The sequence below is a fragment of the Bactrocera oleae genome, chromosome 2 (genome assembly GCF_042242935.1).
Source record: "Bactrocera oleae isolate idBacOlea1 chromosome 2, idBacOlea1, whole genome shotgun sequence".
NCBI lineage: Eukaryota > Metazoa > Arthropoda > Insecta > Diptera > Tephritidae > Bactrocera > Bactrocera oleae.
This window is the reverse complement of record NC_091536.1, coordinates 95,972,372-95,991,234: the sequence shown is the minus strand read 5'-3', so window position 1 is coordinate 95,991,234 and position 18,863 is coordinate 95,972,372. Positions and strand designations below refer to the sequence as shown.

The 18,863-nt window shown below is 32.1% G+C and overlaps 1 protein-coding gene across 10 annotated transcripts; it reads left to right on the top strand.

The window, feature by feature from the left end:
* The first annotated feature begins 1,205 nt into the window (after positions 1–1,205).
* Positions 1,206–17,124, top strand: tau (microtubule-associated protein tau). 10 transcript variants are annotated; one of them, XR_004975397.2, is made up of 10 exons: positions 1,206–2,052; positions 2,243–2,286; positions 4,638–4,824; positions 5,388–5,590; positions 6,317–6,502; positions 9,444–9,482; positions 9,982–10,137; positions 12,321–12,383; positions 15,860–16,003; positions 16,609–17,124. XR_004975397.2 is itself a non-coding variant. In XM_036357208.2 (8 exons), exons 1-8 carry the CDS (start codon positions 1,221–1,223, stop codon positions 16,672–16,674), a joined length of 1,695 nt encoding a protein of 564 aa, XP_036213101.2. In that variant the 5' UTR covers positions 1,206–1,220; the 3' UTR covers positions 16,675–17,124. The 10 variants fall into 10 exon arrangements, 7 of the variants coding, with proteins under 7 accessions (XP_036213101.2, XP_036213099.2, XP_036213097.2 ...); XR_004975398.2 differs by lacking the exon at positions 12,321–12,383; XM_036357208.2 differs by lacking the exons at positions 12,321–12,383; positions 15,860–16,003 and having other exon boundaries at positions 9,462–9,482.
* Positions 17,125–18,863: the final 1,739 nt, after the last annotated feature.

Here is an 18,863-nt window from a genome sequence, read left to right as displayed (position 1 = left end):
GTTGTGCAATTTTTAAACGTGCCTTTTGAAGGTTGTCCTGACTACAACACATACATATGTAACAACTTCACTGCCACTCAAATATAAGATAGGGTATTTTCAGCGTGATTAGTAAGATAATAAGATATCAAATATAATTGTAATCTATTCACAATTACCTCTAATAATGAGTTTTCACGCCTTTGCGTATATTATAAATATAAGCAGCCATACCCGGCCTGAGCAGTTTGTTACTAACATATAGTTTTTAACAATAAGAAAACACAACACAAAACAATAGTTCTGGGCGATATGCATTACTGTGGTTGTCAGTTTCCTAATCAAAGTGGGTGTTAACCTAATACACAAAGGTGACGTTGTATCGAAACTTTTTACTGTCTCGTCACATCATGACATATTCTGCAGAACTTTTAATCCTTTTTTGTTACATGATTTGCATATAGATTTGTGTCACCGCCATGCTAATTTTGGGCACAAGAATTTGCTATTCAAATGAGGCAGTAAAATTGTACGAAAATAAAAATAGTGCTTTCGATATTCATTGTAATAATGACCTTGTTGAAGCCGACGTTGATTTATAGTGACATAGGGTTAAGGAATACAACAGGCAATACTGTTACAAAATCATCTTGCAGGACTTGCTTTGTGGAAATGCAAATATATTCTAACTGCTTATTGAGCAATACATTTAAAATTCAACAAATAACAATATTTTGGTACGTACCTTTGTTTGTGAGTATGTGCGTTGTTAGGTGGGAATATAAAAATCGACATTTGTTGAATCAATAAGCGATTTGTAGCCATTCGTTCAGCTCTGATTGCAAGCGCAATTCATTATTCAGGTCAAATCTCCTACTCTTTACAAAAATGTCGCTGGAAGACACACGAAATACGATACCATTAAAATATAAACAAATTTGGATAAGTCGCGTAGCAAATGCCAGTAGACAGCCAAGCAAGATTTACATATTTATGACAAGCACAACAAGCTCTACATATCTAACTCGAGCTATAAAGAGTCGGGGCACTATGTAGGTTTGCATACCTAGACAACGGGACTGTTACGCATTTTCGTGGCTTAAAATCGTTAAGTTGTTGTACAGGCATATTTTACTTCTTTCGTCCTTCGCACATACAAACATATGTTCCCGGCATTTATTTATATATTATATATAAACTAAAACCAAAAATTAAAATGAACACAAATTGAAACCGTATAGATGCGACCATCCATTAGTGGACCACGGCCACCGTTCCCCAGCGCAGGCATGCCGCCACGTCCGATGGCTGCGCCACCACGCGCTCCTATGAATATGGCTGGACCCCCCGGTGGCCCTCCGCTCAGAGCAATGCCACCACCGTTACGTAATACAGACAGCAGAGGAAATCTGTTGATGGGGCCTGGACCCGGTGGACAACGGCTACCACCACCTCCCTTACAAAATTTACAAATGCGTCCGCCTAGTGGTAATGGTGGTCCTATGAGCCCACCGGGACAGGGTCAACCACGACCGCCTGGTGCGTATCCCTGGTCCGGTGGAGTACCAGGGCAACAAATGCCTACCGGTCGTCTACCAAATCCCTATCCTGGGAATCCTCCTACACGCCCGCCATTTGCACGTCCACCTGGCGCTCAACAACCACCGCCACGTCCACCTTACCAACAACACGCACAGCCACAGTCGCAGCCGCCACAGCAACAACAGCAACAGCCTCAACAGCAGTCATATCAGCAGCAACAGCAATCACCTACACAGCAGCAGCCACCACCGCGCCCACCCTCAGCCGGTTCGAATAACAATGAAGATGACGATGATGTGGTCATGGGTCAGGCGATAACACCACGTAAAACACCGAATCTGAAGGAAGATCCAATGGGTCCAGCGTTATCGGAGGACAGAGTGGACACACTGAAAGATAACTTCGGTATGGGCGAGACACTTGCACCCATAGCTGAGGTAAATGCGAATGGTGTGAAAACATTGTCGAGCATACACGAAATGCTGAGCAACGGCGCGGAGAAAGACAAGCAACAAAAAGAGGGTGCCCACAGTAAGAATATGACATATTGCAAAGGCGGTAGTTAAACTTTATATAATATAAATCATTATATTTCACACGCATAAATTAAGGCACTTTCTCTTAGAGTTATGTTTTGCAAGTATTGAGGCATTTCGTTATTTGTAATTTATTTCTTCTCAGACGCTTTCAATTAAATATTAATAAATTCATTTCGTTGCAGAGGGGGACAATGACAGCGGGGTTGATGAGTCTACTCAGGAGAAGGTGAGTGCATTTATGAGCATAAACGCTCGTTTCCGTTATTTTATTTTTGATGTACATACATACATATGTATGTATTTATGTATCCGGGATGTTTCGAAACACCAAATACATTTTTGGCGAATTTTAGACAAATTGACCAAACAGCAATTAAACGATTATTATTTAGTTCAAGTCTAACCCAGTAAGCATTTTTGTATGCTAAATTGCGAGTTTTGTTGTGTATGTTAATTGGGCGCTTTGAATTTATGACTATTTGTACTACATACACCTTTGCTGCAAACCGTTACTTTTTCTGCCAAATAATTTTTAGAATGGGTTTTTCTCTTTTTTTTATATCTTCCAGCTAGAGTCCAGAAAAAGGAATATGTCTCAGTATCAGAAACAGAGACTGTTGTAACACTTACATAAGTATTTGCAATTTTGCAAAAATATTAAATATGAGGATTTATATACATACATTGAATTTTAAAGTAATATAAATACCTCTTAGATTATGGACAGTCATATATCTGTTAGCTATTCGCATAAAATATCAAATTTACATGGGGAGTTTGTTCTCAGTACTAGCTTATCTTTATAAACATAAACCAAGCTATTTGAAATGTGGAAGGCCTTAAATGTCTAAACCGGTCCAAAATTTCAGATTTCGATCTATGTATCTCTCTTTTAATTGTTTACTGGGCAACTTCGCTAAGGAAACGGCAGCAATTTTCAATTAATTTCTTTGCCTTTTTAAAAACAACCGTAAAAGGCAAGCGGAATAATCATGAAAATGTGGCATATACATATGTATATATAACTGAGACATCGAAATGAAAGAAAAGCGATTGAGATCCACAACTACAAACACACATCTCAAATCTCATATTAGCGGCCCACACATACACGCATCCGTCTCAAAGCCACACACACGAATGTTATGCTCGTATATAAATACATTTGTTCAAATGTAGGTGCTTGTGATGAACATCGGTGATTCTTGAATGATGTTGCTCAACGCTTAAATGGCGCCACGCTTCAATAGCGAACCCGCCCACATGCGACACATACCCAAAAGCAGTTGCAACACACATGCATGTCTGGTTGACCTGCCCTCGTTGAGGTAGCTGCTTCGGAGCATTGGCCTGTGAAACAGTGGCTGAAAATTTTGCTCCATTCCATTCTAAAACTCAGTGCCGAACGAGCGATCTCAGCGCTATAACTAAACCGTAATTTTAGCAAACAAATTTTTAACTGCTGTGCAGTAATAAAATATTTATAAATTTATTTGCAATTTATTGTGCGCTAACAATATTATTGAAGACTTATCGGCGCACAGTTAAAGGCGAACGCCAAAACAAGTGTGTTAATTTCAACAGCTGTTCATGGTGATACGACCTGTCTCAGAGATAACTGTTTGTCTGCTTGTAGAGAGAGTGAGAGAGAGAGGTGAGAACAGGCGGGTAGTTTGTAATGGTTTTTACCTTGCCAGTGACACGGCAAGGATGTTTTTGTTGTGTGTGAGCAACTTGAGTTTGGAGTCAAGAAACTTTTCGCTGAACTGAATAAAAGTAAAACTAACGGCAAAGAATTACTTGGCAAAAACAAAAATAAAAAGCGAAGAAAGCAACAAAACTTGCATAAAACAAAACAAGTAATCAAACAAGTCGACACAAGCCATGAAGGATAATTCAGAACAAATGTTTATTGATGAGTAGAGAGAATGTAATGGCACATCGTTAATGGGCGCGGTGAGGGGTAGAATTGTAGAAAGAGCGGTGCGCGAAATTATCATCTTTGAGGCGCTCGAAGGGTGTAGGAATATTATTTATGTTTTTCGCATTTTTCCTTGTGTTTTTGCTGTTGTTGTGCTGTGTATATTTATAAGTTTTTTGTCTTTGTTTTGCATGATATTTTATTTAACTGTCTTTTGCACAAAAAAAAAAATACCAAAAGTGGTACACTTTGCGTCGAGTTGAATCGATAAAACAATGTGGAATTCCTGCAAAATCACATTCGTCCTTTGAAGTCATAATGCTCGATTTAGTCGAAATGTCGAAGTGTACACAAGCGGTGTAACGAAATAAGTCATATAAGTTTGCATAGCGCACGAGAAAATTGCATTTAATAAAAAATATATTTTAGCGAATTTTCGCGAAATTTGAAATGCGCGAAAAAATGCATTTGGTGATTACAGACGATACGAATTTTGTAATTGTAGCACACGGTTTGCGCGGCGTACTTGAAATATCACGCAAACAAATATACATACATACATACATATATGAAGAGACGTTGACTTGTGCCTTCTCGTCTCTTCGAAAATTTGTAATTTTAAATAAATAAGAGAATACTCTTTAATTCGTTTATAGGAACGCAACGGCCCAGGTTCGCCAAGTTCTCCGGCTAAGACACCGACGTCTACCACTTCGAAGGGCGAGAAGACAGGCGCCTCTCGTCCGCCCAGCGCAACGCCATCGAATAAATCGTCCAAATCACGTTCGACATCACGAAATCGCTTGTCTTTGAAGACTCCCGAACCAGAGCCAGTTAAAAAAGGTGGGTTAAATCTTTTACACTATTTATTTTTATGTACAAATAAATTTTTCGGAAAGCGTTCAGAACACGAAATACGTTAAACTGAACTTTTAACCTTCAAAGTTTCCTAATAAGTAATATATGCGGTTGGATTCAATATTCAGGATTTTTGCTTACTTTGAAATATTGAAAATATCCAAATTAATACAAAAGCTTTTAAAGTCTCTTGATTTTGATCGGTCAATTTATGTGGCAGTTTGTATCCTATAGTGGTCCGATATCGGTGGTGCCGGAAAATAAACAGCGTCTGAGGGAGAAAAGGACCTGTGCAAAATTTCAGATCGATTTCTCAAAAACTTTTCGTATATACAGACAATCGGACATGCCTCAAAATTATATTAAGAAAGTCTTAGTGTAGCACTCTCTACAGATCTTCTTGTATTTGTTTAATTGTCTACACATTCGTTTTTGCTCTTTTTTAACTAATTTTCAATTTTTGACTTAATAATTACTCAGCGGATTATTTTGTTTTAAATTTTTTGTAATAAATAAATAGTAAAATAACAATTTAAAATTTTCCCCAGTACCAATGAATAAAATACAGGTCGGACACGCTCCTTCGCCCAATCTCAAAGCCGTGCGTTCCAAAATTGGATCGCTCGATAATGCCGGCTACAAGCCCGGTGGTGGCAATGTGAAAATCGAGAGCAAGAAGATCGAAATAAAAGCCGCGCCCAGAATTGAGGCGAAAAATGACAAGTATACGCCACGTGGGGGAGAAAAGAAGGTAAGAGGCAGAGATCTAAAATAAAAGTATACATTATAAATAACGAATTAAAAGCGATTTTGAAACAAATAAGTGAAATTAAGATTTTGAAAATCTTTCAAGTATTCCAAAAAATAATTTTATTTTTTTATTTAAGTTGAAAAGACATGAAATTTTATTTATAATTGTAGTTTAGCGATTTGCAGCTTTTGTGTATGAAATTCTTGTAGTTTTGTATACACTTCCAAAAATCACCGATTTACACATTGTACATTCTTATAACGTATATATGTATGTGTATGATTTAAACAATTGGCTTGAGAATTCTCACTTTTTAAGAATTATAGTCTACAATTTTCATTTATCATTCATCTTATATACATTTACTATAAACATATACATACATACATTGTTGTGGTGAATCAATTTCACAGTTCATTGATTTTTCGATTAGCTCTTTATGATTTGAGAAAATATTGAACATATGTTCTACTTTAACGGTCGATTAGTTTGATGCGTTCCATATAAAAAAAAAACGACAAACTGTCTACAAATAATTGTAAGATGATTCGAAAGGTTTATTTGGAATTATTGAGGAAATATTTTTTTTGTGGAAATCATCTAATTTCTGATGAGTTTAAGCTCCATTTTCTATACTCGCTCATAGTCCTATGTCTGCACTAATAAGTTTTAAACTGTAAAAAATACCACTTTATACTTTAATTTGTAATATTATGGGCAACACAGATAATTTCGACAAAGCTGCAATGGAACGCCAAGTCGAAAATTGGCTCCTTGGAGAATGCCAATCACAAGCCAGGCGGCGGCGATAAGAAGATCGAAACAATTAAAACGGACTTCAAAGACAAAGCTAAACCGAAAGTCGGTTCGAAGGATAATGTTAAGCACGCTCCGGGCGGTGGTGATATTAAGGTAAGGTGTTCGCAACAGCTCAAGAAAATTTGAAAAAATTTTAGTAACGATACAGTCAGGCGATTACAAGCATACATACATAAGTACAATTGTATTTGTTGAATGGTTCGGCAGCATGCTCGAGTTATCTTTTCTAACTTACATACGAATTATCTGTATTAAAAATGGAATGCTATGCTATGTACATACATATGCTCGTATTGAAGTTGGTCAAGCAATTTCTGTATTTAAGCATATTTTTGAAAAATTTGCATGCCCAAAGTGAATTGGCTCTGCGTTGAAATTTGAATGTGTTTGTTTGGTTTAATATCTTCTTACTCAGATTTGGCTACGTTCTTGGCTTAATTGATTTTCTAGAGTTGCTGGAATGTAATTTAACATGAATGAAAATTTACTGTAAATATTTAAGCTGTATTATATAAATATGCATAAGTAGATTTAGTATTGCTTTTACATAATTTAGGTATTTTCATGGATACTGATTCATATTTGTGTGAAAGGTTTCAACAACAGTTTTATATTTCGTTAGCCTTTAAGAATTTATACATATATTAAAATTGTTCTAAAAAAAGAAGCAAGCGTGGCTTCAGGAGCAAGAAATAAGAAGAACTTCAGAATTAAACATTTCCGAATTACAAAATATATGTAGCTTCGTTTATACTTTGTATACCGAAACCATTTCACTTAGCTATCTCTAAAACTGCACCAGTTTGCATTCAAACAGACAGTCCGACATGTGGCCGGAGAGTTGAGAATAATTGCATCAATTTATTCTTCAGAAATTTTCAATTTATGATGATTCGATCTCTTCTGCTCTTGTATTTATAAAAAATTTAACTGAATTTCAGAAAAATCTAAAATCGCGAATATGTTAGTTATTTCGAAAATATTTGCACTGAAGAAAGCATATATAGTTTTTACAACCTAATAATTGCTAACGTAGCAAGACAGCCAAATATTTCTCACCGACTCTGAAAACAGCGCTTCGCGAAAAACGCATTTTAAGTTTTGGGAGACGATTAAAAAAAATTTTGAAAAGTTCTTACAAATACGCGCATATCTCCGAAACTATTAACCGCATCAACTTCAAATTGTCGAAAATATTTGAATTATAATATATGTATGTATGTAAATCGATACACAAGCAAAAAAATTTTTTTAATTTTCTACTGTGGATATAATCCCTTAAAGACCCATTTAATTCTGAGTTTGAGCTCCATATTTACATATTTATAGTATGTATAAGAAAATTATTAGTTTTCAATACATTTTGACACATTTTTTTTTGTTTTTTGTTTTTAAAATTATATATGTAAATTGTTGATAGAACTTATAAATGCAGGAGTCCTTGGGTCGCAGTCGGATATAACAATGCAAAAGTATTCGAAATGAGCATAAATATGCTGTTAGAGTTGTATTATGAACTTTAGAATATTTTTTTTATATTGTTCCATAGGATTTACAATAACTTCATAACTTATTGTAAGTTATAGTTTTTTTTTTGGTTTTTATAAATTAAGTTTGTACGTTCATAATTATAATATATAACGCGACGGTTTCACTCAATCCTTTAACCAAAGGAAAGAACAAGAGCGGTTGATGTTCAGATAAAGAAAGTTTCGTTATTTCTCGCAGAAAACTAGTTCGGCGATCTGGTTATTTAGTGCCTTTAAGGTTCTGTGAGAATATCACAAAATAAATACATATATAAGTACATACGAGTAAATAATATACTACGCCCCTTCACTTAAATCCGTTATGCCATACCTAAGCTAATTTAAATTACTCTCTAAGAAGTTCGAAGAGCTGACTAAAATATTATCTGATTGTAAGTTATAAGTAAATAATAAAATCTATTAAGAGCTACTAACAAATGAAAGTCATAAAGAGTATGTTATAACTATATTTTAAAGATTAAATACGTATACTGGATCATTAACTATATTCCTGCGGTTTTTTTTTAATTTGAACGTTTATTTAAGAAAAACATGTACAATAGTATTATTCAAAGTATTTCCCATCTGAAGCTTAAACATTTTCCCATCTTTCTGGCGATTTGAGGATTCCATCCCAAAAGAACTGCGCCGGCTTGGTGGCCAAGAATAAATAAAGCTAAATTTTGTTGCGTTCTGCATCAACCGGAACAAATGGTAGTTAAATGGAGAAAGTTCTGGGCTATTAGGCGATTGAGATAAAGCTTCCCAGCCGCTGATTTTCAAATAATTTTGAACCGGTCTGGCAACATGAGCTTGAACGTTTTTCGTCTTTCAAGTCAAAATCACCACACTTAAATTGTACAAACCAGTTTTAGCTCATTCGCTCAGCTAGAGCATGTTTATCATAAACATCCACCAAAATACAACGAATTTCGAGTGAGGTTTTCTTCAAATTAAAGTAATGAAGAAGAACTCCCTGCCAAAAGTCATTTTCAGGCGCAAAATTCGAAATATTTAATGAAAAAATGTTTGTTGTTTAGTCTCAAATGAATTACATATGCTGAAAAAGACGCACAGGGACAGACGATTTCCGCATTATTGGAATGTAATCATATTAAAATTACTCCATCTTTTGGAAAACCGCACCAATAAAGTTAGCTCCGTAATAATATTATAAGCGTTTAAAGTTATTTAATCACACGTACATATACTTATGTTATTGTAAATATATTCATAAATATGTATTAAATTTTTTATTCCGAGCAGTACTTAGCAATTTGTGGCAATCGTTTTGTTTATTACTTACTTAGTATTTGATTTATGGTACTTCATTTGTTTCTTCTCTTTTTCTGCATTTTATGTTTCGAAACTGAACAAACTTTGATTGATTGATTGATACTGGCAAACTAAAATCACAATAAAAAACAACAATAATTATGATTATATAAAAACAATAATTATACTTACGAACTGCTAAAACTTAACAAACATAAAATTAATGTAAGCATTCGCAAATCTTGAAGGAAAGCACAACCGCCAAGGATGTAAGTAGTTTGTGTGAATTTCATAAATATGTAAAAACAAAAATGTAATTTTTGTTCGTACCGTCCTTAGCGTATTATTATTATTTAATGAATTCAAAATAAAGTAACGCAAAGCTAACGGCACAACACGACTCGCAGCTCACAAGCAGGCGCTGTAGATGCGTAGTAGTGTGCGTTGAGGAGTTTATTTTTTCAAGTTTACAACAATTTTTTCTTAAATTTTCTCTACCACAATTTTTGAATTCTTCTACGCTTGGAATTTTAGCATCCACCTCGTAAAATTCGCACTTTTCTTTGCACTATTTGGCCGTTTTAGATGTTTTATCTGCGTAACTTAGAAATGTCACTCTCTTTTCATGTTTCGTTTTATTTTTTAATGCCTCTTTTTCAACCCATACAAAAGAACAAAACAAATGTTTGTGTCCACATTACACTACTGTGTGTTAAAATTTTGCAAATTCTAGATTTTCAATACAAAAAAAAATCGGGTACTTTTCAGATACAAACTCAAAAGGTAGAACTTAAGGCACAAAGCAAAGTGGGCTCTTTGGATAACATTAAGCACAAGCCCGGTGGTGGGGAGCGAAAAATTTTCGATGATAAGGACTATCTGAAAAATCTTGAGCATACAGTTGCACTGACACCACCGACACAGGTAAACACCATGTGATTAACATTTCTGATACTTGCAAATTATCTTGGAATTGGAATTGTAGCAAATACGAGTTTACTTATATTTGTTGTATGTTTTTGTTTTTTTTTTTGGCATTAATTTCCACCTATTTCATTTTTAATTATGTAATAAGTAAAATTGATGCGTTTTAAATAATTTACGAAATTAATTAAATTTTAGTTATTTTTTTGGTTATTTGGGTTTTGGAAGTAATCAAAAGCATTTACCCTGTAACTGAAGTGAGAGCGGTTGCAACTTTAAAATTACAACTTTAAAATAAAAAATATTTTTTTTCAAATTTTTTCAAAATTATTTTCTCTTAAACCGCTCCCAATTTCATTTCTAGGAGTTTTTATTTAGTATCACATCTGTTAATACGACAACCATGCACCCTGTATCGCAATAGTGGCTTGCTTTCGTTATACCGGCAACTCCATTGAACAGTTCAAAAAGTTATGTTCTTTCAAATTAATTCATCCACTACAACAAACAAAGTTCAAGTACGAAGAAAAAACAAATAATAAATTACAAAAATAATACGAAAAATTAGAAACAAAAAATAAAAATTAAAAAAAAGTCAATCAACTTTGTTTTAGTACTAATTTGCCTAGCAATTAGAAACATTTAAGTATTAATAAGTTCGCACAAATACACTAACGACACTCATCTTCACTATACGCATGCGAAATATAGCGCACATATACATATCCATATATACTATGTAAGAAATCGCACACCTGCTTGCACACAAATATTCCAAAATGTAATGCAAGGTTTATTAATTGGTGCAAGTTAAGTTTGGTTATTAGAGTTTGGAGGCAAATAGAGAGCGTAGCATTTACTGAGCAAAAGCACCTTAACGCAATACCAACACATACATAATTACATTACTGATTACTAAAATACATAGTTACCTAATCATTACAAAAATAAAATTACTTAGTGGATATATCAAAAAAATTGCAAGCGATTCGAAAACAATATGTTTCGCTGTCTTAGTTACAATACTGAATATTTACAAAATTTGTCCACAACTCTTTGTTTAAATAACGATCTACTAATTTATCGATAACCTGCATAAGCTTAGCATAGCACTAACAATTAAAAACTGAATTGAAAGCAGTGCCGTCCACAATAGACCTATTGGTGCTGAGCAAAAAATCATTTATTTAAAACGAGTTTATCAGTTTTTACCCTTTACTCCCACTGTTATTTATTTTTATTGTGGTAAGCTTTTTCTTTATATTATTTAGTTTTCTTTTACTTAGTGTTTTTAAAATTTTCATATTTTCGTATGCAGGACTTTTGAAAACTCGAAACCACAATTTTGTTCAATTAAAAAAACAATTTTGATGCGATATTTCAGTAGCGTTAGAAACTAGTGGCGAAGAAAATGTTATAGTCAAAAAAATGTGTCGAAAAATAGTCAACATATAAGTTAGTACCCAAATTATATGTGACCCTGATTAATATATACATAACATTTTAGTGTTCAATTGGTTCAATTCTGTAAATTAATCCGCGGATCCCATGACAGCTTGGTCATCGTGTACTAATCATTCCAATCTTATACATATATTGGCTTTGAACTATTACTAAAGCGATATTTCCTAAAGTTATTTGGAGACTTCTTATCATATTACTGCAACAAACAACTTGTTAAAAGGACATCGATATACTCCAGAAATATTTATGTCCATTAGTATCTGTTGCCTTATCACAACTATTACCAAATTGAGGAATATCATTTGTTTCAAGAGAACCATCATTAATTGTTATATTGAACTCCACGGTCTTTTCTGCAAGCTGCATTTGAGCATTTGTAATTGAGCCTTAATTGAGTAAATCACGGAGAGGGAGTGAGAAAGGTATATATCGCTATAATTCGATATCCTGCATACGAAATGCTGTAATTTTATATCGTTATTTTTGTTACTAATATTACAATAAAAAGTGTGTTGTGATTATAATTTAGTAAATAATTTACTTATATTTATAATATTTTTAACAAGAGAGGTTTCCGAACAAAAATCAAAATTCAACTTTTAATACAATCCGTTAAAATTCCATTTAATTGAATTTCAATGAAATGTCAATTCGTTAACTATACAACCAGCAAAATCCCGTTCTTCTATTCTTTTTTCTCTCTTTACTTTTATTTATAGTTCCCGCAGGGACGCCTTATAGCCACCATCCACCTAGAATTTGGCCTTTGCAATTCAGACTGTGTGTGTAATGAAATATTTCAATCGCTCTTTAAATGAATTTACTTGCAAAATGCTTTGCCAAAAACAACAACAACAACAACAAGCATAAAATTTATATATACAAATACATATATATTTACATAGTAAATTCATAACAAATAAGGCAAAAAAGAACTAAAGATAATGCAAAAGCGTACATTTGAACGAAAGCAATCGGGCTAAAATAGCAAATAACTAAAAATGGCACCTAATTTTGCGCAATTAGCAAAATACGATTTTGTACCTTAAAAAATTACGTCACAAGAACGCTTAGCTCACTAGTGCTACAACAAATCGATATAAAAGCAAACAAATATTTTCATTGAAAAATAACAAAATTTTGATGAAAGCGAAAGTTGTTGCAGTGAAATAAAAATTAAATAGATCAATATTAGGTCCACAAAGCACACAAACTTAACTTAGGTTCGCTGTAAGTGAAGAGAGTTGGAAATTTTCAACCTAAAACACGCATACACTCACACACACACACACAAAACGGAACGGTTAACACAAAAGTTAAAGGAAATTGTACAAAAACCAAAAAAAAAACTTTAAAAAAATATTTTTGCCAAATGAGAATTTATTCACTTGAACTTAGACAATATTTGTTTTGTTTGTTCAAATGCAAACCTTAAACAGAACTTACTTACACTAAATATGCTATATACAATCCTACATACAAATGTATAGACATGCACACACATACATACATATATATCTACACATCTACTTAAGTATACACGTAGGTGACAGTATTTTTATCTCTAAGTACTTAGGCTAGCAAATTACGTCAGATAACTATTTTAAGTATGACTCAAATCATATATAACTGTTTCGAACACTCGTTAAAGTAGCAAAATAAGCGCTGACTGGCAGCTCAAGCAGCCAGGCCAATGCTGATCTGGCAACAGAGCGCAAGACACGCATTCTTCAGCATTATATCCTAAAATTAAGTTAACTAGTGTGTAATACGTGTAGGTATATCTATAAAAATATTATAATTACAATTGGGAGATTTGGTACTTGAGAAAATCAATCAGTTCAATTATTTGCTTGATTTTCCTTATTAAATATATTGGGAAATTATATTTTAAGAAAAGCACTTTAAGTGTCACCATTCGTAGACCAATTTATGTGTAATTTTTATTTTTATTTTTATTTTTACATTAACGAAAGCAAAGAAATCATAAACAATATTAATCCTGCCAAATAACAACACACTCATCCACTCATACACACTTTTTATATGTAGCTGTCTTAGTGCCTTACTATTTCCAAATTCAATTTATTTACACTTTTGTTTTCTTAGCGAGTTTTCCATTTTAAATAGAAAATATTTTAAAATTACTGGATTTTTATCTAAACTTTTTGTGCGACTTTGTTTATTTATATAAGCGACTCTCAGCCTGATGGAGAAAGTAAAAGAAAAACCAAATTTTTTATGGTTTTTTTTTTTCAAATAAAAACTAGACTGCTTTAGTCCCTTAAAACCATAAGAGAAATTCAAATAAATTTATATTAATTTGAATATATTTGTAAAAATTACTTAATTAAAATCGGTTCTTCTTATTGATCAGTGGCGTACGCAGAAACGTATTTAAGGAGGGGTCTTCTGTTCAAATTTTGCATCATGTTAAAAAGGGATGAGAAATATACAAATAGTTAGTGTTGTGAAAATATATTTTCTTTTATTGTTTTGCAAAGGAAGGTTCTTTGCGTACGCCCCTGTAACACATATCTAAATTTTTCCCGTAATTTTTTATCCATATTTTGATTAATAAATAAAGATTTACGCTTTTAAATTAATTTAAATTTTTTCTCAGAAAATAATAAATGTGGATGGGATCGATTTAGTTTCTATAATAATGCATCGATGATTTTCCAAATAATTTTCTTGATATCAGTTATGACTTAGAAAACTACGGAATATTAACTTAAGATAATATTTTTTTTTTGTTTTTTATATTTTAACCATATATATTTTACAATTATACTGCCATAAATCAGCAAGTTTTTTGTATCGAATTAAGAAATTTCACCATCTACTGCAGCAAAGTTCCAAATAATTTTGAACTCATACATTTTTACTCAATTATGAAACAAATTTATATTAGATTCACTTCTGACAAAAATTCAGTCCATTTATTGGCCATTATTAGTAAAAAACACAAGGGATTTCTCATTATTAGATACACGAACAATTTATAAAAAGCACTCGTATAACAAAATAATTCCTTTATATACATAAATAAATTACTAATATGACTCAATCGATGATATAATCTTTTCAACTAACTCGACGCTAGCGCCACCTGCTAGTAAATAATTTTTTGCAAACAGAGTGTCATTGCATTTACGAATATACATATATCAAATATCGCGTGAAGCCAAATCAGAACAGATATACTATTCTGTTAGTAACACGTCTGTGGCTATGTTTATTTATTACGACCATAACCTCTTTCCAAGTGAATTAAGTTGTCAAAAATCAATCGAAATTCGACTCTGGCACCATCTTTAGTGATTTAATTATGCCCGCAACGGAATGTTAAATAAAAAGTGTATAAAGTGGAGCCGAAGGCAACTGAATTCAATATTGGTAGTTTCTACATTGTTCACTATATTTGTTCAAATTTTTTCCGACTTTCACGGTTTTCTAACTATTTTTTCGATATTTATAAGAGGCATAAAGTTTGACAAACACTGTTTGTCTGTTTTTACTCGTATTCGTACAAGTATATACGACAACTAATCTCTAAGTTTTTGAGATATAGATCTGAAATTTTCCCTTTCTCCCCAAGCAGCTCATTTATTGGATCGGCCGATATTGCACTGCTATAGCATATAGCTGTCATACAAACTGCGCGATCAAAATCCAGTGCTTGTATGGAAAAGTTTTTTATTAGACAAGATATCTTGACGAAATTTGACATGGATTGTTGTACAGGACAGCGCTAGCATCTCTGAACATATTGTCCATATCGGACTACTAGAATATAGTTGCCATACAAACTGAAAGATCGGAAGCAAGATAAAGATCTTTCTAAACCCTTTTATATAAGAAATGTGCCTGAGAATTATGGCTTCGGTACAGTCGAAGTTTTTGCTTGTTTTACTTATATTTTTTAGTTTTGACATTTTAAAATTGCGTATATATATCCGATTCTTAAATATATGTTACAACTATATAATATTATTTTTATAATATTTAATATTTTTTTTTAATAAACTGATTAATACATTTTATATGCCATACTTCTACATATATGTATGTATCATATGTACCATCATATTCTGATCAACAGTCATTAACTTAAAAGTGGTAACACTGGTCAACCAACGGTTAGAAATATAACGTCCTTAGATAGCTTAAGCAATTATATAACTAATAATTTTATTAAAACAACTTATAATAATTGTGCGTAACAGAGAAATAAGTTAACTATTTATATTTATAGGAATATTTATATACGTTTTACTGAATATGACTATGAAATATTGAACTGATAGTCCCTAACTGTCATGCGAAACTACCTAAATAAAAGTATATCTGCTAATATATAATTATATATTCACTCAACCAACAACAAACGTCGTTTAACGTAAGTTCGAAAAGCATATAATTTAAAAGAACTAAACAGAGAAAATGATAATTTCATGCATAAAATGACTAATATCTATAGAGACCCTGCCAATAACTACTAAGCAGACTCAACTGCATACTACTTGTTGCTCTTTCAAATTACAAGCCCAAGTCTACATATAACACAAATATTGCATTTTGTACCTGCGATCCATGGACCCTCATTTGCTTTAAAAACATGCATTAATACAAATATCTGTTTATATATTATACATACCATATATATGTAATATATACGTGAAACTGTACATAGCAACACATAAATCGTCTAAGTGGGTGCTCTAAATGTTAATCAATAATGTTTTTCATTTCTATTTTCCATATACTTATTATCGTATGTTATGTAAAATAATTCATCAGACTGCATTCCATTATCCTCTGCTTCTATTCATTTTCGCATATGTTGCTTGATTCTGACATTCCTCTTAAACGGTTTTATTCGTCAGTTGTTTTCTTTTCTTTGTGATCAAATAATTTTTTTCAGTGTAATTTTGAATGTTGAAACTTGTGGTGATAGTTTATGATTTGATATTTTTTATTTGAATCATTTCTTCTTAAACGCAGAGTCCACAACCATCCATGACGACTTCAACAACTGGTGCCGATGAAAATTTAAATCAGCAGAGTTAAACAAATTAAGCACGAAAGAAAAGCAAAACAAAAAAACAAAACAAAAAATTATCAGCAATTTGAAAAAAAATACAACATTAAATACATACATATTTACAAAGTAATAAAACATAAGAACAAGAAATACATAAAAACAAAAAACAAAAACAAAACAAAACATACTTCATTAAAGCATTATTATTAGCATTAATTGCATACGATTGAATACATATTTATTAAAACAGAAAAAATACATAAAAAAAAATAATAAAAATTTTGAAGTGAAAATTCAAAATTACATGTATACATACATTTGAGCAACACTGTAATTGTTGAGATTGTATTATCACCAACCACAAAATATGTAAAATTACCGTATTGTATTTGGAGAAACAGTTATTACTCGTAAAAAATCGGTGTGCATTTGAAATGTAGCAAACAATTTGCAAATAATAAAACATTTTTCACAAATTTCACGTTTTTCACTTACGATTTATTTGAAGCAAACATATATTTTACACCAACAGTAGTTATTTCGTTGAAGATTTGTTTAGACACCTTAAGTTAAGCGGCAAACTTTGCGTTTTACATAATTAAACTAGTCATACCTACATACATATTTACAAATAGCCAAGCAGATTTCCTTAAATAAATTACAGTTATAAGCGTGTCATAATGCCATTATTAGTATTTAGGAGACCCATGAGAATGCACGACCATCGAATAAAATTTTTTCAAAATGGTATATGAAAATTTTGCTTTGGTTTTAGCTTTAGGCCAGGAACACAGTGAAAGAGCTGAAAAAATAGAATAGAGGATAAACGGCCGCACCGATAAAAAACTGGGTTTATTAAACACTAACTAAATTGTTAGTTAGAAGGTATTTTCTTTGACGTATTGGTTCCAAGAATAATAGAAACAATATTGCGTCAACGTGACGTCATACCCTATATAGAAGCAATATAGAAAAATTCAAATGGACTGTAAATAATAAACAAAAACGTAAACACTTCTATCGTCTATGACGTCACCGCCGCAATTTTCTTTTTTAATTATTGGTCACAGCTGTCACAGGCTAAACCGTAATAAATAACAGACAAAAATTGGCGTAAACTCCATCTCTATAACTCTTGTACTTGATCATGGTTCTTCCTTATGAAATATTGCTATGAGAGCCAAGCTAATAAAGAGGTCACAGATCAAAATCTCAGTTATACAAATTGCCATTAGCTGACAGCAAATATTTAACTTTCAAGCGGGTTTTCTTAGATAAAAGAAATTAAGAATTTTTAAATGGTTCTGATTAATTTTATAAAGTTGAGGAAAGTTCGATCAATATGTATGGACGTCATATTTTTGTGGAACAAAATGTGCAGCTACTTCCGAGGCATGTTCCGTGATACCATTATATATATGATAATTAGAGTTAAAATTAACCTAAAGCAAAATCTGAAATAGAGTTCAATCAATTGGAAGCAGCAGGTATTTCAAAAACGTCTAAGGCCTGGCATAAATTATAATTACATAATAACACTTTTTTATTAAGCGTCTACATGATTTTTTTAAACACATAACATTTTATCGGTTAAAGAATATATATATAATTCATACATGTATATCTTGCAAATATTTACACCTACTTATTTATATACATGCAACATATAGCCATAAAAATCTTAGGCAGAAAGCTACTATTTACCCAAAAAACAAAAATTTAAATAAATGAAATATATATGTATGTGAATGATCTGTTATGTAGTAGTCGATATTAAAAAAATACTAAATATTATTATATATAATGTGTATACAATTGACACATAAATAACTGTTACACCTACAAGTATATACCTAAACAACACAAGCGTACATGCCCTGTAGGGAAAATCTGGTGTGTTAAAATAGCAGTAATAATAACAAGAGGCTATATTTTGGAAAACATATCACAAAAGAACCTATTTGGGAAAATTTAAAAAAAATTTTACATTTTTTGTAGAGAATATTTTATTGTGCTATTTATGAATTTTTATTACAATACTTAACTCAATGGTTTAAATTATTAGTACTTTCAAATTTCAGTTAGATATTCCTTGCAGGGCTTCAATTATACCTACTACATAGACACAGTTTATAATATTACAGCAAGATGTATTGCTTTCAAACCACCAAAAGTAATTCAATCACACACATACATTGACACTTTCTGACAATTT

What these genes read in the sequence shown, in the direction of transcription:
- tau (XM_036357204.2), top strand. Translation starts at nt 1,221, where the DNA reads ATGCGACCATCCATTAGTGGACCACGGCCACCGTTCCCCAGCGCAGGC. An exon ending in ACAAAAAGAGGGTGCCCACA is followed by an intron (nt 2,053 to 2,242) that starts GTAAGAATATGA and finishes ATTTCGTTGCAG; the next exon opens with AGGGGGACAATGACAGCGGG. An exon ending in CGGGCGGTGGTGATATTAAG is followed by an intron (nt 6,503 to 9,443) that starts GTAAGGTGTTCG and finishes AATTAATGTAAG; the next exon opens with CATTCGCAAATCTTGAAGGA.